This window comes from Carcharhinus amblyrhynchos, chromosome 1 (assembly GCF_965287045.1).
Source record: "Carcharhinus amblyrhynchos chromosome 1, sCarAmb.v2.hapA, whole genome shotgun sequence".
NCBI classification, from domain to species: domain Eukaryota; kingdom Metazoa; phylum Chordata; class Chondrichthyes; order Carcharhiniformes; family Carcharhinidae; genus Carcharhinus; species Carcharhinus amblyrhynchos.
Genome location: NC_137324.1, coordinates 171,641,511 through 171,662,812, shown reverse-complemented (window position 1 = coordinate 171,662,812; position 21,302 = coordinate 171,641,511). Strand labels below are relative to the sequence as shown.

The following is a 21,302-nucleotide window of genomic DNA, read 5'->3' as shown; positions in this document are numbered from 1 at the left end:
CTCTCCGTGGAATAGATTTCTCTCTCTCTGGTTTGAAAGAGGAATAGTTTGGAGGAGCTCGGCGCTGACAGAGACAGAGAGGAAGATGTTGCAGTGGGGGGAGCTGGGCTCAAAAATCCGGCACAAACCCGCCTCGCAGACAGTGGATGTTTTCCGAGGGGGGAGAATTCAGCATGTTTGCAGCCGGGACACAGTCACTGTGTTCGTGTCGGAAAATGGGAAAGTTTACGCCAGCGTCCGTGTGCGGAAGAGGAGAACAGAACCTGGTAAGTAAACCCTGTCTGCAAGAGAATGTTTTAAAATTAAATTATTATTGCTAACATTGACACGCATGACAATGTATTAATTTAGACATATTAAAGTGTTCAGAGTTTGGAACAAACTCTATATTTGATAGAGATCCTGTATTATCGAGGTAAAGTTTCTTGTGTGACTCTTGTTAAAAATCTGGTCTTTCTTCCAAACAGCTTGGCAGCAGGAGTGGTATTTAATGTTTCTGTGTTCCTCCGCATTGTATTTATCTTCAATGTGGTTGTGGTTTGGGTTAGAATCTGGGTGATGACTCTGATGTGTGAATACAGTGTGTGGGGGTGAGATGCTGGATCTGTCCAGAGCGGTGCAGTTTCGTTTTCCTTCATTCTCTCCTCCCCTCCCCTCCCCTAAACAATTCGCTCCGTTTGATTTTGCTCACTTTCAGTTTCGTTTCTCTGAGTCACAGTGAGAGCAGCAGCAGCAGCACTGAGCTTGACTCCGAATAGAAACCTTTAACCCATTAAACCAACACTTGTAAAACCCGACACACACCATTGGCAGGAGGAGCTTGTTTAACTGAGTGGACCTTGCTGCGAGTTTCATAAAGCAGCATTGTATTACTGGAGGAGACAAATTGACCAGGAGAGAGAATCTTTTAATACCGACCTAACTTTTTTTATCTGAATTGTTTTAATGTAAATTTTACATGATTTAAAATTGCCCCCTTTTAAAAAATGTTGCTTTCTCCCTCACTTGAGACTTCCTGCAGCCAATTGCTATTCAATCAAAAGATTGCAGTGCATAACACGGTGGCACAGTGGTTAGCAGTGCTGCCTCACAGCTCCAGGAAACCTGAGTTCGATTCCTGGCCTGGGTCACTGTCTGTGCAGAATTTGCACATTCACATTGTGTTTGCGTGGGTTTTCTCAGGCTGCTCCAGTTTCCTTCCACAGTCCAAAGACGTGCTGGTTAGTTGCATTGGCCATGCTAAATTCACCCTCAGTGTGCCCGAACAGGTGGCGACTAGAGGATTTTCAGAGTAACTTCATTGCAGTGTTAATGTAAGCTTACTTGTGACCGATAAATAAACTTTACTTTTAATTTCTTGCTGTCAACTATTACTCCCATTGTCAGAGGAGCTGTAAAATGACAGTTACATTTTGGCACAAGCAGCAGATTGAGTTAAATTTTATTTATTCACCACAAAACATAAGAACATAAGAAATAGGAGCAGGAGTAGGCCATCTAGCCCTTCGAGCCTGCCCCACCATTCAATAAGATCATGGCTGATCTGTCGTGGCTCAGTTCCACTTTCCCGCCCTCTCCCCATAACCCTTAATCCTCTCTCTTATCAAAAACCCATCAACCCGCGTCTTAAAAATATTTAGCGAGGTAGCCTCCACCACTTCAACGGGCAGAGAATTCCAGAGATTCACCACCCTTTGAGTGAAGAAGTTCCTCCTCAACTCCGTTCTAAACCGTCCCCCCTTTATCTTGAGGCTGTGCCCCCAAGTCCTACTGTCTTTTTTGAGCGGGAAGAGTCTCTCCACCTCTATCCTATCCATCCCATTCATCGTCTTATACGTCTCAATGAGATCTCCCCTCATTCTTCTAAACTCTAACGAGTACAAGCCTAGTTTATTCAGCCTCTCCTCATAGCTCAACCCCCTCAACTCCGGTATCAGCCTAGTAAACCTCCTCTGCACTCCCTCCAAGGCCAAAATATCTTTGCGCAGGTGCGGCGCCCAAAACTGCACACAGTACTCTAGCTGCGGCCTCACCAATGCCCTATACAGCTGCAGCAAGACCTCCCTACTTTTATATTCAATCCCCCTCGCTATGAAGGCCAGCATCCCATTCGCCTTCCTGACCACCTGCTGCACCTGCAAGCTGGGTTTTTGTGACTCATGCGCAAGGACCCCGAGGTCCCTCTGCACCGTGGCCTGCTGCAGTTTTTCGCCACGTAAGTAATAGTCCTTCCTACCATTCTTCCTACCAAAGTGGACCACCTCACACTTGCCAACATTAAATTCCATTTGCCAGTTCCTGGCCCATTCGCTCAGCCTATCTAGATCCTTCTGCAGACTCTCCACACCCTCCGCACAATTTGCCGTTCCCCCAATCTTGGTGTCATCAGCAGATTTCGACACCCTACACTTGGTTCCCTCCTCCAGATCATCTATATAAATGGTAAAAAGCTGAGGCCCCAGCACCGACCCCTGGGGCACTCCACTAGTCACCATCCGCCAATCCGAATAGCACCCGTTGACCCCCACTCTCTGCCTCCTCACAAGTAAGGCTTACCTTAACACTGCAACAAAGTTACTGTGAAATTCCCCCAATTTCCACATTCCAGCACTTGTTCAGGTCAATGCACCGAACCAGCACACCTTCTAGAATGTGGAGGAAACCCACGCAGACACGGGGAGAACGTACAGACTCGGCACAGACAGTGACCAAGCCAGGAATCAAACCCAGGTCCCTGGCACTGTGAGGCAGCAGCGCTAACTGCTGTGCTACCATGTAGTTCAGGTTGACAGTGCCAACTTTGAACAAACAGAACATGATTGCTCACCATCCTTGTGAAGAGGTGTGGGTCAAGCCTGTACTTGCACAGAATGCTGAGATTAGCAAGCTCTGTGTATCAGTTGCATTACAATTCTGTCATGCACAATTCACACAATGTGGGCTGATCTTAACTCTATGGGCAGTTATCAGTGTCTAGGTTCATTACTCACCCTGGAGATTACTAGATGGCATCAGTGCCGGACTTAGATTTGGTGAGGCCCCTTGTTAAAAAGTTACACCAAAAGGTCTCACAAAGGTGAGACATACCAAAACAGGAGCTTGGGTCACCACAAAAAAATTGAAAACATAATTATGCCTTTTAATTATTTAATAGCAAGTTATTTAAAGTGAAAAAGACTTTTTGAACAATATTTATCTTGATTTTTGAATGACCATTTTGAATGAGTTTTCAAATGGGCCATTCCAGTGTTGACACTCTGAAGGATCCTAAAGGATCCAGTATGAGATTTCATCCTCGGTTAAGACTCTGTTGTCTCAGTAACAGAGGCACTAGGCTATGGTTGTTTTGGACTTTGCTGATCACCTTGGATTTGTGGATCCTTATCTGTTTCTGGAGTAAAGTAACTGTCAACTTTTGGTAATTTTTTGAGTTGTGCTTCAAGCTGGTGCTTTCTTTTTCTTTTCTGGTATCCGCTCTTAAATGTTCTATTCTTTGTAACCCTTCTGAAATTTTGTGAGGCCCCTGCAGATTGTGAGCCCCTAAGGTGTGGCTTGTTTAGCTTGTGCCTAAATCTGGCACTGGGTGGCATTTTAACCTGCAGTAACAAGGAGGTGGCAAGGACAGACCACCTGAATCTGGTAGGTTCCCTTTTAAAGATTAGCACATTGCGCCTGGGTGGCATCAATAAAATTCCGCAGGGCTCATCCCTGAACCATAGAGTAGAATGATAGAATTCCTACAATGCAGAAGAGGCCATTTCTCCCATTGAATCTGCACCAACTCTCTGATAGAGTATCTTACCCAGACCCTCTCTCTCTCCTATCTGTGTAACCGCACACACTTACCATGGCTAATCCACCTAAGTTATGCATCTTGGGGCACAATGGGGCAATTTAGCATGGCCAATCCACCTAACCTGCACATCTTTGGATTGTGGGAGGAAACCCAAGCAACCTGAGGAAACACACACACACACACACACACACACACACACACACACACACACACACACACACACACACACACACACACACACACACACATGGAGAACATGCGAACTCCGCGAACTCCGCACAGACAGTAACCCAAGCCAGAAGTTGAACCTAGGTCCCTGGCACTGTGAGGCAGCAGTGCTAACCACTGTGCCACCGTGCTGCAGAAGCAGCTGGTAACTTTCAAGTTTTAGGTGTACAGAGCCTCATGTGACTGGGACATTCTGAGGAACAGATTTGATTACTGAGGAAAAGAGGACGAGATGAATTTCAAATGGGAAATGTTATTTTTCTGAATATCCTTATCTCGATGAATGCAAAGCCAACAACTGGATAGTCAGAAGCTTTTCCCTAGAGGGGAAGAGTCAATTATTAGCGGGTATTAGTCTAAGTCTGAGGGGCAACGTTGAAGGGAGATGTACAAGGCAAGTTTTTTTACACAGAAGGTGGTGGGTGCCTGGAACTCACTGCCGGGTGAGGTAGTGGAAGCAGATATGATATTAACTTTTCAAGGGGCATTTTGACAAATACGTGAATGGATTGGGAATAGAGGGATACAGAAGCGTAGGGAGTTTTGATTCAGTCAGGCAGCATGGTTGGTGCAGGCTTTGAGGGCCAAAGGGCCTCTTTCTGTGCTGTAATTTTCTTTGTTCTATTATTTTGGTGAGAGGTGGGAGTTGAAAAGTTCACACTAGGGTTTACAAGTGTATGAACTGCAGTTAGAAGCTAACAGCTTTTTCAGGTGGTTTCGCTGAATGAATTGATGGGAACAGGGTTACAATGACTAACCCCTGAACAGTGTGTTCCACTGTTCAGTTAGATCACCACTGATCTATATCTGAATTACATTTATTCAACAATTCCACAATATCCTCACCTAATAAAATTCATCAATCTGCGTCTTGGAAATTTTAATTGACTTAACAACCACAACCTATTGGGAATAGAGTTCCAAGCCTCTACTACTCATTGCTTAAGAAGTGCTTCCTCATTTCACACATAAATGGCTTGAGTCTGTTCATGACCCATACTCAACTATATCCTTTAAACTTTGGTATAATTCCAATGAAGTCATCATTGTTGTGACAGCTCCATTTGCAACTAAATCAACTGCAGAAAGACACAACTTCTTCTTTGAATTATATTCTTTGCATAGATTTTTTTTACATTCGCTGCTAGAATCCAGGTGTCACTGGGAAGGCTGACATTCAGGGTACATTGTTGTCTTGCGAATGCGTCACTGAGTCATGTCTTGGTATGACTGCGTAGTAGCTCTCTGGGCTATTTCAGTGTCAACCACATTGCTGTGGGAAAGAAGTCACTCATACAAATTGTCTCTTACTGTCTAGGGATGTGAGGGCCAGATGGATTAGCCATGGGAAACATGTGGGGTTGTGAGGATGAGGACCTGGCTAAGATACTCAGTCAGAGAGTCAGTGCAGACTCGTTGGCCAGAATGCCTCTTCTGTACTATAGGGGCTCTATGATTCTGTGGTATAGACAAGCTATGGACAGCAGGAACCCTTCCCTAAAGTACTTTAGTGAATCAGATGGGTTTTGACAATCGGACAGCGTCATGGTAACCAATTTTTAAAACTGAATTCAAATTCTCAAGCGCTAATGGTGGGATTTCAATTCTCATTCTCTGGATTATTAATCCAGTCACATAACCATTGTATCACCAAATCCTTAAATATTAACACTGTGTTTACATTCTTTCCCTGCAGGACAATTTATTCACTTCAAGAAACAGAACATCTACTTTGCGGCCAGCGGAATGTCCCACATCCTGTTTCTCTCTACAACAGGAAGTCTTTTTTATAGTAAAATTAAATCAAAGGAAGCTGTCGCTAAAACAAAAGAGTTTCCCATAATGGAACCACAGTAAGTTAAACAAATCAATTAAAATAATAAACCACACTTTACAGCAGGCATTACATTATTCTGGCAGTTTTTAAGTATTAAAAAAATGATGCTTTTGTTTGATTCTGCATGGTAATTAAATTGAGTTGTTGACTAAGTAGATGTCAGAAGTAATGATAGGAATTGCGCGGAGGGTGTGGAGAGTCTGCAGAAGGATCTAGATAGGCTGGGCGAATGGGCCAGTAACTGGCAAATGGAATTTAATGTTGGCAAGTGCGAGGTGGTCCACTTTGGTAGGAATAATGGTAGGAAGGATTATTACTTACGTGGCGAAAAACTGCAGCAGGTGACGGTGCAGAGGGACCTTGGGGTCCTTGTGCATGAGTCGCAAAAACCCAGCCTGCCGGTGCAGCAGGTGGTCAGGAAGGCGAATGGGATGCTGGCCTTCATCGCGAGGGGGATTGAATATAAAAGTAGAGAGGTCTTGCTGCGGCTGTATAGGGCATTGGTGAGGCAGCAGCTGGAGTACTGTGTGCAGTTTTGGTCGCCGCACTTACGCAAGGATATTTTGGCCTTGGAGGGAGTGCAGAGGAGGTTTACTAGGCTGATACCGGAGTTGAGGGGGTTGAGCTATGAGGAGAGGCTGAATAAACTAGGCTTGTACTCGTTAGAGTTTAGAAGAATGAGGGGAGATCTCATTGAGACGTATAAGATGATGAATGGGATGGATAGGATAGAGGTGGAGAGACTCTTCCCGCTCAGAAAGGACAGTAGGACTAGGGGGCACAGCCTCAAGATAAAGGAGGGGCGGTTTAGAACGGAGTTGAGGAGGAACTTCTTCACTCAAAGGGTGGTGAATCTCTGGAATTCTCTGCCCGTTGAGGTGGTGGAGGCTGCCTTGCTAAATATTTTTAAGACGCGGGTTGATGGGTTTTTGATAAGCGAGGGGATTAAGGGTTATGGGGAGAGGGCGGGAATGTGGAACTGAGCCACGACAGATCAGCCATGATCTTATTGAATGGCGGGGCAGGCTCAAGGGGCTAGATGGCCTACTCCTGCTCCTATTTCTTATGTTCTTATGTAATTTCACCCTTCAATCCCAACAATTATTGTCAAAATTGTCATAAAAACAGAAAATGCTGGAAAGTCTCAGCAGGTCTGACAATACCTGGGGAGAGAGAACAGCACTAACATTTCTGGCTGCCACGTAACAGGAAGGATGTGGAAGTTTTGGAGAGGGTGCAGAAGTGGTTTACCAGGTTGTTGCCTGGATTAGAGGGTCTAAGCTATAAGGAGAGGCTGGAAAAATGAGAGTTGCATTCTCTGGAGCAGCGGGGTCCGAGGGGAGACCTGATAGAAGTCTGTAAAATTATGAGAGGCAGAGATGGGGTTGACAGTTGGCATCTTTTTTCCAGAGTCGAAATGCCTAATACTAGGCAGCATACACTTAAGGTGAGAGGGAAAAGTTCAAAGGCGATACATTATCCTCGTGCCTAATACTAGGGGGCATACACTTAAGGTCTCCTCATGTTTGTGTGGGTTTCCTCTGGGTACGCTGGTTTCCTCCCACAGTCCAAAGATGTGCAGATTAGGTTGATTGGCCATGCTAAGAAATTGCCCCTTAGTATCCAGGGATGCGTAGGTTAGAGGGATTAGTGGGTATAATATGTAGGGATATGGGGGGTAGGGCCTGGGTGGGATTGTGTTCAGTGCAGACTCGATGGGCTGAAGGGCCTCTTTCTGCACTGTAGGGTTCTATGATTCTATGATCTATGTAAAGGGCAAGTTTTTTTGCGCAAAGAGTGGTAGGAGTCTTGAATGTGCTGCCAGGGATGGCAGTGGAGACAGATACAATAGGGGTGTTTTAAGGGGCTTTTAGATAAGCACATGAATATGCAAAGAATAGAGGGATATGAACCAAGGGCAGGCAGAAGGGATCGGTTTAATTTCAAGCCTGGATGACTCAATTTTTGATTTGATTTGATTTATTATTGTCACATGTATTAGTATACAGTGAAAAGTACTGTTGCTTGTACGTTCTACAGACAAAGCATACCATTCATAGAGAAGGAAAGGAGAGAGTGCACAATGTAGTGTTACAGTCATAGCCAGGGTGTAGAGAGCATTGTTAGAGAGTTTAAAAGACTTAGAACTAAGTTTTAGAAGCATAGAACAAGGGTAAAAATAGAATTAGAAGGTATGCTGGGCACAAATTGCAACAAGTCGTCTCGCTCTGGCGCCTTCTTGAAAAAAAAGCTCTATTCTCTCTCCACAGATTCTGTCAGACCCTGCTGAAATTTCCCAACATTTTCAGTTTTTGTTTCAGATTCAAGTATGTGCAGTAATTTGCTTTTGTCAAAATTGTAACGTCTTACTTGGAAGACAGTGCTGCACTCCACTGAAGGGTCAGGTTTGATTACGTGCTGAAGTCTCCAGGGTGGGACTTGAACCATAAACCTCAAGATCAGGAGGCAAAAATGCTACCAACTGAACCAAGACTGACTCACGAGGGTGGATTTGGCCATTGATTACCCCGTGGCATATCTCTGATAAACTATAATATCCTGTACGTTATGTATCAGTTTAATTTCAAGCCTGGATGACTCAATTTTTGATTTGATTTATTATTGTCACATATATTAGTATACAGTGAATTTGTATACAGTGTTTCTTGCGCGCTATACAGACAAAGCGTACCATTCATAGAGAAGGAAAGGAGAGAGTGCACGATGTAGTGTTACAGTCATAGCCAGGGTGTAGGGAGCATTGTTTGAGAGTTTAAAAGGTTTAGATGTAGTTAATATGTAGTTGTTCAGATTGTTAATGTAGAGATACAAAGACAAGAGCCTATAGTTGCATTCAATGTTGAAGTTGAAGTCCAATGTTAACAAGAGCAAAGAACAGTACAGCACAGGAACAGGCCCTTCGGCCCTCCAACCCTGTGCTGATCACATTTACCTATCTAAATCAACCGCTTATATTCCTGTTCTCCCTGTTTGTTCATATGCCTGTTCCTATAACATGCTATAACTTCCATTAAAACATTACAAGATAGCCTCTTATAAAACGAATTAGATGTATTTCGGAGAGATTTATGTATGATGTGTCATTATGTTTATCCTTTGTTTATGTTTAGGTTACTTAAGGAATTGAGTACCAGAAATATAATTCAAGTGGCTTGTGGAAACAACCATTCACTGGCACTATCAAAAGGTATGAGTTAAGCTAAAACATACTTGTTATAACTTAATCACAAACAGATTAAAATGAAGAAGCTGTGGACCTAGTCCCAGTGTTGTACCAGGCCTTAGTTTAGCATCATCTGTAACATGACTGTTATAAATATCCATAGTTAATATTGGGATGTTTGCATTTAGTCAAATACTGAATTGGCAACAAAAGCCAAACCATTAAGTAAATCAAACTTGAAAAAAAATCCTTCTGTTTAATATTTTCCTAATTTATCTCAGTGAGAAACTGAGAAGGAATCGGAAACTATTGTCAGTTTTTTATAACGTCCCCTACTCGGTCATACTTATCACTGAACAATTGAATCAGAAACACCCTCTTGCTTCTGGCTCAGAAGATTGTAGCTTGAAATCCCACCTTAGGACTTGTGCAGTGAAGAATCAAGGCTGTCACTCCAGTGCAGTACTGAAGGAATATCCAAGTTGTCTTTGGCCTTTAACATGAGAAGGATTAGCTCAGTATATTTCTATCCCTGGGATATGGGCATTGCCGGCACATCTCATCTTTACTTGCCCTGATGTAATGATTTGGCACAGTTGAGTAGGTGCCAACGCCACTTCAGAGAGCAATGGGGAGGCAATGGCTGAGTGATATTATCGCTAGACTATTAATCCAGAAACTCAGCTAACGTTCTGGGGTCCCGGGTTCCCATTTTGGGCCAAATCAAAGATTACGGGGAGAAAGCAGGATTAAGCTATTGAGTTGGATGATCAGCAATGATCGTGATGAATGGCGGAGCAGGCTCGAAGGGCAAAATGGCCTCCTGTTGCTCCTATCATCTATGTTTCTATGTTTCAGCAGATGGGTAATTTGAATTCAATAAAAGATATCTGGAATTAAGAACCTACTGATGACCATGAAATCATTGTTGATTTTCAGAAAAGCCCATCTGGTTCACTAATGTCCTTTAGGGAAGGAAATCTGTCGTCCTTACCTGGTCTGACCTACGTGTGATTCCAAAGCCACAGCAATGTGGTTGACTCACAATTGTTCTTGGGCAATTAGGAATGGGCAATAAATGCTGACCAGTCAGTGACACCCATATCCCACGAATGAATTAAAAAAAAACAACAGATCTACATATTTGTTTTGAATGGATTCAAATTTTCACATTGCCCTGTTGGGATTTGAACTCACAGTTGGAAAAGGAACTTGATATTATTCGGCTGTCAAAAAGAGATAATCAGGAACAATGTCCATCCATCAATCTCTTCTGTCCTGCCCAAGGGCAGGTGTTAACTCAAGCCCTTTTGAGCCATCTACATAGAAGTTGACCATCCTGCGACCCAAAGAACGTACCTGTTTTTGGAATCCAGGGTGTTCAGCTCTGCAGTTCCACTCCTGTGCTGTAACGTTTCTGCTGATGGAGAGACTAGAGAGTTGTCACCCAATCAGCTTAGCTGGCAGCTCGCTTCTGGTGGGACTTCCTCCTGACCGAGTGGTGGAAATCCCACTTGAAGCCTGTTAAGGCTTGTTGGAGCGTAAAATCGCTGCGGGACAAACACTGTTGTCGGGCAACTGGATGGTGGGAAGGGAAAGCCCATCAAACTAAAAATCCTTATACTAGTCTCTATTGTCCAGAATGGTACACACACCCTTCACCTGATTCAAAGCTGTGTGCATCACTGAGTGGAATGGTGTATATTGAAGTTTATGTACTGCAAGAGGAATGGTTTGTTGGCCAATTATGACTTACTATTTAATACCCTGAACATTATCCATATCCAATACATATGTATAGACGTTGGCCTAAAGTCGAAATCAGTCTTTGTATTTCTCAGTCTCGTTGTAAGAGTTAAACATGATCATTTCAAACTTGGAGTAATTTTTTTCTCAATTGCCTTTTGCTGGAAGATGGTGAAATCTTTGCCTGGGGACAGAACACTTACGGCCAGCTCGGTCTTGGTACACAGGATGCCTCCCAGAGCGACCCTCAGTGTGTGATATCTCTCACTGGGATGCCAGTGGCTCAGATCACTGCAGGAGGGGAACACAGCTTCGCCCTGTCTCTCTCAGGGGCCGTCTTCGGTTGGGGAAGGAACAATCACGGCCAGCTGGGGCTTAAGGACACAGAAGGTAAGAAAGCTTCCAAAAACTATTGCCATTCCTTATCCCTTCTTCCATTAACAAAGCCTGGCATCCTGTCCAAAAGGAGAGAATCATTTAACGATTGGATTTGCAGTCAGTGGCGTTATGTCTGAAATAGCCAGGCGGTGAAGGATAGCGCCAGAGTCAAATCGTTACACACATCGTAGCTTTTATTTACAGAGATACACAAAAAAAAGGTGCACTTCCAAACACAAGTAGCACAATGGCACAATGGTTAGCACTCCTACTTCACAGTGCTAGAGGCTGGGGTTCGATTCACAGCTTGGGTTACTGCCTGTAAGGTGTCTGCATTCTCCCCCCATGTCTGCGTGGGTTTTCTCCCGGTGCTCCAGATTCCTCCCACAGTCCAAAAGACAGCACATTGGCCATGCTAAATTCTCCCTCAGTTTATCCGAACAGACACTGTACTTAAACTTAAACATACAGTTTCAGTCCATTTGTATATGTAGGGTCTGTCAGCATCTATAGAGAGAGAAACTGAGTTAACGTTTCGAGTCCATTATAACTCCTCTTCAGAACATTTCAGACCATTCCAATGTGACAGCTGTGAGATTCAATGTGTTGCGATATCACTCCTCAATACTGCGTATCATTGAGATTCAAGGTTACGTACTGGGTAAATAACGTGGCACCCATCAACACATGCAGTTTGATCTAATGTCTATTCGTCACCCGATGCAGTGTGACTGCAGTTATCTGTACAAGCGTTTTTTCTGGGTTCAGTAGCTGGCCAAAAGATTGGAACAGAAAATCCTCGATTTTGCTCACTGTTCTGTATTGAGAAATACAGTAAGAAGTCTCACAACACCAGGTTAACGTCCAACAGGTTTATTAGGTAGCAAAATCCACTACTTTTGGAGCGCTGCTCCTTCGTTAGGTAAGTGGGAGTTCTGAGCAGAGTTATACCATTAACTCAGTTCTGAACATAACTCCCACTCACCTGATGAAGGAGCAGCACTCCGAACGCTAGTGGATTTTGCTACCTAATAAACCTGTTGGACTTTAACCTGGTGTTGTGAGATTTCTTACTGTGTTTACCCCAGAGCAACGCCGGCATCGCCACATCATCTGTATTGAGAAAGCCAAATGTAGACTAAAGAAAGTAAGATAAGAGTAATTGAATGTAGTTGAATGTTTTGTTTTAACATTTACATAACACCGATATGTATGATTCTGAACTCTAAATGGTTTGTCAGTTTAATTTCTGTAGTCTTTCTCAGTCTGCGTGCTCATTGTGAGGCTTCCTACATTTCTTCAACCAAGCCCACACAAACTGCAGAAAATATTGCATCTTCTTGCTCTTCTGAGTCTTTGCTTTGAACTTTTCCTTCAGAATTATTGGATCTCATTTGTCCTCGACTCACACGTTGATCTTTAGTTTTAAAGTCCCGTTGCACCAGACATTCATTGTCATTGTGCTTTTTTACTAAACCCAGTCTGAAATAGACTCATAACACAGAACGGTTTACAGTAGAGTAAATATTATCCCCTCACATTACAACCAGGCTGAATGAGTGTTTCTAACGTTCCCTGAACTGACGTTTACAACAATATCAAGTGCAATAAAGTCAGAATTATTATACCCTTAACTCAGTTAATAACTTTTATTTGCAATCTTCATGATTAAAAATTTTCTTGTTCTGCACCATACTTTGGAAAAGGGGGAGGAATGTGAGCTGATTGCTCTTTCAATCCTCCTTGCAGATAGATATGAGCCCAAACATGTGAAGCTGTTGGAGTGTAAGAAGACCATCCATATCTCTTGTGGGGAAGAGCATACTGCTGTCCTTACGAAGGTTTGTTCAGGAAGAATTTGTCATTAGAATCTTATTGGGAAGGGAGATAGCTGCCATTGCAGTTACAACCACTGTTTTTTACCCTTGGTGCAGCCCACCTAGGACATAAGAACATAATAAGAACATAAGAAATAGGAGCAGGAGTAGGCCATCTAGCCCTTCGAGCCTGCCCCGCCATTCAATAAGATCATGGCTGATCTGTCGTGTCTCAGTTCCACTTTCCCGCCCTCTCCCCATAACCCTTAATCCCCTCGCTTATCAAAAACCCATCAACCCGCGTCTTAAAAATATTTAGCGAGGCAGCCTCCACCACTTCAACGGGCAGAGAATTCCAGAGATTCACCACCCTTTGAGTGAAGAAGTTCCTCCTCAACTCTGTTCTAAACCGCCCCCCCTTATCTTGAGGCTGTGCCCTCTAGTCCTGTACCATTAGATTACCATTTTGTACCATTAGATTAAGCTGTACGATGACCCAAGTGAAACTGATTACAATTGTGGATCTGTCGGTTTACAGGCTGTAAAATAAAGCAATCCTTGCCGATCCTGGTCCCTCAATGTCTCTGCTCCCTCCCCAGAAGCCTGCCTTTCCAGTTATTCTTATCCCCACTGACTATGTCAGTATCAACCTCCACAATCTGGTTGAAAACAGCCTCCTCGCTGCTGACTCAACTTTGCAGCGACTGGGATCAGCTCCTGACAGTATTCCCCCGGTGAGAGAGGAGTGAAATACTCTGCAGCTCCGTGTCTCCTTTCCCTTTCCTCCTTCTGTCCTCTCACCCCAAGACAAAAACATGACCTGATTAAAAACTGTGAGGTAAGTGGCACGGTGGCACAATGGTTAGCACTGCTGCTTCACGGTGCCAGCGACCCAGGTTCAATCCTGGCTTTGGGTGACTGTGTGGAGTTTGCACATTCTCTCCATGTCTGCGTGGGGATGCTCTGGTTTCCTCCCACACTCCAAAGATGTGCAGGTTAGGTGAATTGGCTGTGTTAAATTGCCCCTTAGTGTTCCAAGATGTATTGGTTAGATTTTTATCAGGTCACAAGTAAGCTTGCATTAATAGTGAAATGAAGTTACTGTGAAAATCCCCCAGCCGCCATAATCCAGTGCCTGTTCGGGTACACTGAGGGAGAATTTAGCATGACCAGTGCACCTAGTCAGCATGTCTTTTGGACTGTGGGAGGAAACGAGAGGTCCCAGAGGGAACCCATGCAGACACGGGGAGAATGTGCAGACTCCACACAGACAGTGACCCAAGCCAGGAATTGAACCTGGTTCTCTGATGCTGTGAGATAGCAGTGTTAACCACTGTGCCACAGTGCCAACCAAGCCATGGGAAATGTGTGGGGTTTTGGGGATAGGGCAGGAGAGAGAACCTGGTTAAGATATTCTGTGAGAGAGTGGGTGCAGGTTCGATGGGCCGAATGGCCTCTTATTGATTTCTATGATTCCAAGCAATGGAGTATCACCTTCCTCAGCAAGTAACTTAAGAATCTCATAAGAACATAAGAACATAAGAAATAGGAGCAGGAGTAGGCCATCTAACCCTTCGAGCCTGCCCCACCATTCAATAAGATCATGGCTGATCTGTTGTGGCTCAGTTCCACATTCCCGCCCTCTCCCCATAACCCTTAATCCCCTCTCTTATCAAAAACCCATCAACCCGCTTCTTAAAAATATTTAGCGAGGCAGCCTCCACCACTTCAACGGGCAGAGAATTCCAGAGATTCACCACCCTTTGAGTGAAGAAGTTCCTCCTCAACTCCGTTCTAAACCGCCTCCCCTTTATCTTGAGGCTGTGCCCCCTAGTCCTACTGTCTTTTTTGAGCGGGAAGAGTCTCTCCACCTCTATCCTATCCATCCCATTCATCATCTTATACGTCTCAATGAGATCTCCCCTCATTCTTCTAAACTCTAGCGAGTACAAGCCTAGTTTATTCAGCCTCTCCTCATAGCTCAACCCCCTCAACTCCGGTATCAGCCTAGTAAACCTCCTCTGCACTCCCTCCAGGGCCAAAATATCCTTGCGCAGGTGCGGCGCCCAAAACTGCACACAGTACTCCAGCTGCGGCCTCACCAATGCCCTATACAGCTGCAGCAAGACCTCCCTACTTTTATATTCAATCCCCCTCGCTATGAAGGCCAGCATCCCATTCGCCTTCCTGACCACCTGCTGCACCTGCAAGCTGGGTTTTTGCGACTCATGCACAAGGACCCCGAGGTCCCTCTGCACCGTCGCCTGCTGCAGTTTTTCGCCACGTAAGTAATAGTCCTTCCTACCATTCTTCCTACCAAAGTGGACCACCTCACACTTGCCAACATTAAATTCCATTTGCCATTTCCTGGCCCATTCGCCCAGCCTATCTAGATCCTTCTGCAGACTCTCCACACCCTCCGCACAATTTGCCTTTCCCCCAATCTTGGTGTCATCAGCAAATTTCGACACCCTGCACTCGGTTCCCTCCTCCAGATCATCTATATAAATGGTAAATAGCTGAGGCCCCAGCACCGACCCCTGGGGCACCCCACTAGTCACCAACCGCCAATCCGAATAGCACCCATTGACCCCCACTCTCTGCCTCCTATTTGACAACCAATCCTCTATCCACGCTAACACCCTACCCCCAACTCCATGTCCCCTGACCTTCTGCAATAACCTCTTGTGAGGTACCTTGTCAAACGCCTTCTGAAAATCCAGAAAGACCACATCCACCGGCTCTCCTCTATCCACTGCCCTAGACACATCCTCATAGAACTCCAGTAAATTGTCAGACACGACTTCCCTTTAATGAAACCGTGTTGCGTCCGCCCTATCAAGCAATTCCCTTCAAGATGCCTCGCAATTTCCTGCTTAATGACGGATTCTAACATTTTACCTACCACAGACGTTAAACTAACCGGCCTATAATTCCCCGCCTTTTGCCTGGCACCCTTCTTAAACAACGGCGTAACATTAGCCGTTTTCCAATCTTCTGGCACTTCCCCGGAATCCAGCGACGTCTGGAAAATAACCACCAAGGCATCCACTATAACCTCCGCCATTTCTTTCAGAACCCTCGGATGCATTCCATCCGGTCCTGGGGACTTGTCCACAATCAGCCCCTCCAGTCTGTCGAGCACCGCCTCTCTAGTAACAGTAATGTCATCGAGACCCTCCAGTCCTACCACCTTTCCATCGCTAACACCCGGCAAATTATTCACGTCCTCTTCCGTGAAGACAGAAACAAAAAAGTTATTCAAGACCTTAGCCATATCCCCATCCCCTACCACTAGCTCCCCTTTCTCATTCTCTAAAGGACCAACGTTCACCCTAGCCAGCCTCTTCCTTTTTATATATTTATAAAAACTCTTGCTATCCTTTTTTATATTAAGTGCTAGCCCAGCCTCATAGCTTCTCCTACCCTTCCTTATCAACTTCTTTGTCAATCTTTGTTGACATTTAAACCTTTCCCAATCCTCTTCTCGCCCACTACTCTTAGCTACTCTAAATTCCTCCGCTTTTAATTTAACACTTTCCTTCACCTCCTTCGTTATCCACGGCTTATTACCTCTCTTCCTACTGTCCTTTTTAACCATCGGATGTGTGAGGTTTGAATTACATCCGGCCCTGGAGAAGAACACAATGGATGGATTAACCTTTAGTTACCAGTCGTGGATTAGAAAAAAGTTAGGTCATCAATCTGCTGCCTTGGGACAAATAGATAACTAATGTTTGAGCAATGTTTGCAGCCAATGGGTTATATTTTCTGACTGCACTGCTTCCCATACAATATTAGACATTCTCATTCTAGACCTCTCTGAGAATCAAGAATGAATCAGAATATAGAAAGTGGCAGCTGAGAAAAGTTAAAGTGACAAAGGTCCATCACTAGATTTTGTCAATATTATATCATGTGCTAATTAGCAATAATAGGACCCTAGACCACTGACACTTCAGTACCAGAGGCTTTCCTTCTGATCCAATGTAACATGTCCTTAAGATATTGTCTTCTCCTCCAGGATGGGTTTGTTTACACCTTTGGAGCTGGGAGTTACGGGCAACTTGGACACAACTCCACAACGGATGAAATCAAGCCTCACCTGGTCGGCTACCTGTTTGGAAATAAAGTTTCTCAGATAGCGTGTGGGAGGTGAGTTTATAAGGCGTCAGCAAATCAAAATGTAGCTATAGCTCTTTCACTCTGTTTTATGTGTGAACCAGAAAGATTTAAATTTATGTAACTCTTTAGTTACTGCAGATTGATGGCTCTTTGCTGTGTGAGTCTGTCTGCTCAGCCAGTTTATTATCTGTAGCATTCAGTGATATTTTTAGACGGTTGAGATATAAAAGCTTCTTATTTCCCACTTGGGAATAAATAATGGGCAAAATCTTGTCAGTGTGGCATCTGTACGTTCACCCCATGTCTGAGTGGGTTTCCTCCAGGTGCTCTGGTTTCCTCCCACAGTACAAAAGACATGTGGTTAGGTGCATTGGTCATGCTAAATTCTTCCAAAATGTACCCAAACAGGCGCCAGAGTGTGGCAATTTTCACAGTAACTTCACTGCAGTGTTAATGTAAACTTACTTGTGACACTAATAAATAAACTTTACCTTGAGTGCAAAACTGGGCAAAGGCGTGTCAAGTTATGAATATGTATGTATTTGAAACAGTTATCACACGCTCGCCTTCGTTCAGTCCTCTGGTAAGATTTACTCCTTTGGCCTTGGAGAGAAAGGGCAGCTGGGAAATGGGGAGACCAGTGATCGATTAGTGCCTCTCCCTGTCAACATCATCGACACATCTGACAAAAGTGGACCTGAAAATGGTAAGCGATGTAAAATTATGCACTTTTATAACCCAATTATTATGAGGAAATATTGACAAAGAATAGCATGTCATGTTGATCTATCATGCAATTTCACAGGCCGTACAACCAACCCAGTGATCAGAAGAATTTTTGCAGGAGGAAACAAAAGCTTTGCATTGTTCAACGATGACGTGGTAAGAAGATAAGTACATTTGAGGACCATTATATTTGTGCTTGTTGCAGATCAGAATAAGGAGATATTGGTGGTTCAAGACTTGGCAGTAGGAATAGGTTTCATCTGGGCTTTTCAGATCATTGAACTCAACATTTTTTTAAAAAAATTTTCCATTTTAAGTTCAATAGTTATTACCTATTAAATAGTTATTTAGTATACTATTTAATCATACTGAAAAGTTTCTGGAAGCAGATTGAGTAATAATTTCTGAAAGGGAATTAGATATACACTGGAATTCTACCACCCCGGGCTACCATGGGAATTGGATTGGATGAGGGGCAGGATTTTACGTTTTCAGGGCGAGTGAGGCCATAAAATCCCACCCACAATCTCGAAAGGATGAAAATTTCAGGGCAGCGAGAAAGCAGCAGGCGAGGACAAGCTGGATAGCTCTTCAAAGAGCTGGTACAGGCACAATGGGAAGAATGGTTCCCTGCACCAAGAGAATCTGTGCTGCGTGGCGTGTTTTTCTGATGGAGGAGTCATTCGTTGATGGTGGGATCTTGGCAATCTGGTCCATTCTGCCCAGGGAGCGTGTATATTCCTGACCAATTCCTAACCCCTGAGTTTTCCTGCTAGTGTCAGAGTCTCCTAAGCATCATTTCCTATCCAATTGGTCCTCAGCTTTTTCCCTTTCTTAGGTCAAATGCATCCATGTGACTGAACGCATGGCATTGTTGCTGCTCTACTTTTACTGTTACAGGAGACAGTCTGAATGATCCCAAGATATAGGACCAGGCGGCACAGTAGCATAGTGGTTAGCACTGCTACTTCACAGCTCCAAGGTCCTGGGTTCGATTCCCGGCTCAGGTCACTGTCTGTGTGGAGTTTGCACATTCTCCTCATGTCTGCGTGGGTTTCCTCCGGGTGCTCTGGTTTCCTCCCACAATCCAAAGATGTGCAGGTTAGGTTGATTGGCCATGTTAAGAAATTGCCCCGTAGTGTCCAGGGATGTGTAGGTTAGAGTGGTTGGTGGGTGTAATATATGGGGGCGGGGCCTGGGTGGGATTGTGGTCGGTGCAGACTCGATGGGCCAAAGGGCTTCTTTCTGCACTGTAGGATTCTATGTCGCAGGTGCACTGTCTGCACTGGAAACAAATGATCTTTCCTGTTGGTTTTCTTCACATGCAGATCGGTATTCAATGCTATTTATTTTACCTCTCTAGGATTTGGTATCCTCTGTTGACCTATCTTCACGTGTTACGTTGAAAAGAATCATGCCAGTGGACAATTTCCTCGGGAAGCAATTATGCAAAGAAATAAAGATGTAAGTTGTCCTCCTCAAAATCCCAAACATAGATTAAATCCTAGTGAACCTTTCATTAATCTCTTTGTTTTGATTTCATTTCATTTATTAATGTTACATGTATTTGTATACAGTGAAAAGTATTGTTTCTTGCATGCTATACAGATAAAGCATACCACTCATAGAGAAGGAAATGAGAGGGTGCAGAATGTAGTGTTACAATCATAGCTAGGGTGTAGAGAAGAATCAGCTTAATGCAAGGTAGGTCCACTCAAAAGTCTGATGGCAGCAGGGAAGAAGCTGTCCTTGAGTCGGTTGGTACATGAACTCAGACTTTTGTAGCTTTTTCCTGACAGAAAAAGGCGGAAGAGAGACTGTCCGGGGTGCTCTGGGTCCTTAATTATGCTGGCTACTTTTCCAAGGCAGCGGGAAGTATTGACAGAGTCAATGAATGAGAGGCTAGTTTGTGTGATGGATTGGGCTACATTCACAACTTTTTGTAGTTTCTTGTGGTCTTGGGCAGAGCAGGAGCCCATACCAAGCTGTGATACCACCAGAAAGAATGCTTTCTATGGTGCATCTGTAAAAGTTGGTGAGAGTCATAGTGGACATGCCGAATTTCCTTAGCCTTCTGAGAAAGTAGAGGCATTGGTGGGCTTTCTTAACTATAGTGTTGGCATGGAGAGATCAGGACAGGCCGTTGGTGATTTGGACACCTTAAAACTTGAAGTTCTTGACTCTTTCTACTTCGTCCCCGTTGATGTAGACGGATGTATGTCCTCCTCTATGCTTTCTGAAGTTGATGACAATCTTCTTTGTTTTCTTGACATTTGGGAAAACATATGAAAGATTTTACTTGTTGGTATTAAGACTAGGGAGGTCTTGTGACGCAGTGCATAGCCTCCCTGCCTCTGAGCCAGGAGCTCTGGGTTTGAGTCCCGCCTCAAGATTTGATGACTAAGGAAGGTGCATTCATAATGCCGACAAAATGGTTGAGTGTATCAACATGCAAAATCCTTCCAAACACGCTAATGGTTGGCAGTAAGAGCGGGAGAGACTCCTGATCAGCCATGTTTGATGTGGAGTGGTACCCCTCAAGCTATAAGCCCCCTGGCAACAGACTAGCAAGCTGCCCTGGGAACTACTTGCTATGGAAACATATAGAAGTCTGCCCTAGTGCACCACTAGGTGAAGGAAGAGAACTGGAATTGGGACTCGGGCATTAATATGTTTATTTCAATTAGGTTAATGCTGGTATTGTCGTAACATCAATCAATCTAAGTTCCAGCCTCTGGTGGCACATAGATCTTTAGAAATAATATATAGCCTCTCAAGCTTGCACCAGCATCCAATAAGAACACGGCTGATATTTGTCAACAACTCAACTTCCTGCCTGATCCACATATCCCTTTAATTCCAAGAACCTTTTGACCTCAGCACTCAGTGTCCTCAGCCCTCTGGGGGATTATGTACCAGCAGATAGTTTCCCAAGATGCACGAGAACCATAGGAACACAATATCTTTATAGTGCAGAAAAAGGCCATTTGGCGATCAAGTCTGTACCACTTGGGGATTGACAGAATAGACTTGTATCCACATGAGTTTAGAGGAGGAAGAAGCAAGTTGATTGGAATGTATAAGATCCTGGGGGTGGATGTGGAGAGGGTAGAACATAGAAAAACTACAGCACAAACAGGCCCTTCGGCCCACAAGTTGTGCTGATCATATCCCTACCGACGAGGCCTACCTATAACCCTCAATCCTACTAAATCCCATGTACTCATCCAAAAGTCTCTTAAAAGACCCTAATGAATTCGCCTCCACCACCACTGACGGCAGCCGATTCCACTCACCCACTACCCTCCTCTTGTGGGAGAATCTAGAACCATTGGATTAATGTTTAAGAAAAATGTGTTTGTCCATTTGAGACAGAGATGAGGAGAAACTTTTTCTCTCAGTAGGTAGAGAATCTTTGGAATTCCATTGTTCAAAAGACATTGGAAACAGTGGGCTGAATTTCCC

At 44.2% G+C, this 21,302-nt stretch overlaps 1 protein-coding gene across 1 annotated transcript in view; it reads left to right on the top strand.

Moving 5' to 3' along the window:
- Positions 1-21,302, top strand: part of LOC145342414 (putative E3 ubiquitin-protein ligase HERC4) — a 52,610-nt gene continuing 31,308 nt past the window's right edge. Inside the window, exons 1-9 of the mRNA XM_080188011.1 lie at positions 1-266; positions 5,721-5,877; positions 8,993-9,069; positions 10,960-11,181; positions 12,919-13,010; positions 17,011-17,141; positions 17,663-17,817; positions 17,917-17,993; positions 19,201-19,301. Coding sequence (XP_080044137.1) covers positions 86-266; positions 5,721-5,877; positions 8,993-9,069; positions 10,960-11,181; positions 12,919-13,010; positions 17,011-17,141; positions 17,663-17,817; positions 17,917-17,993; positions 19,201-19,301 — 1,193 coding nt within the window. The 5' untranslated portion in view covers positions 1-85. The remainder of the gene's footprint in view (positions 267-5,720; positions 5,878-8,992; positions 9,070-10,959; positions 11,182-12,918; positions 13,011-17,010; positions 17,142-17,662; positions 17,818-17,916; positions 17,994-19,200; positions 19,302-21,302) is intronic.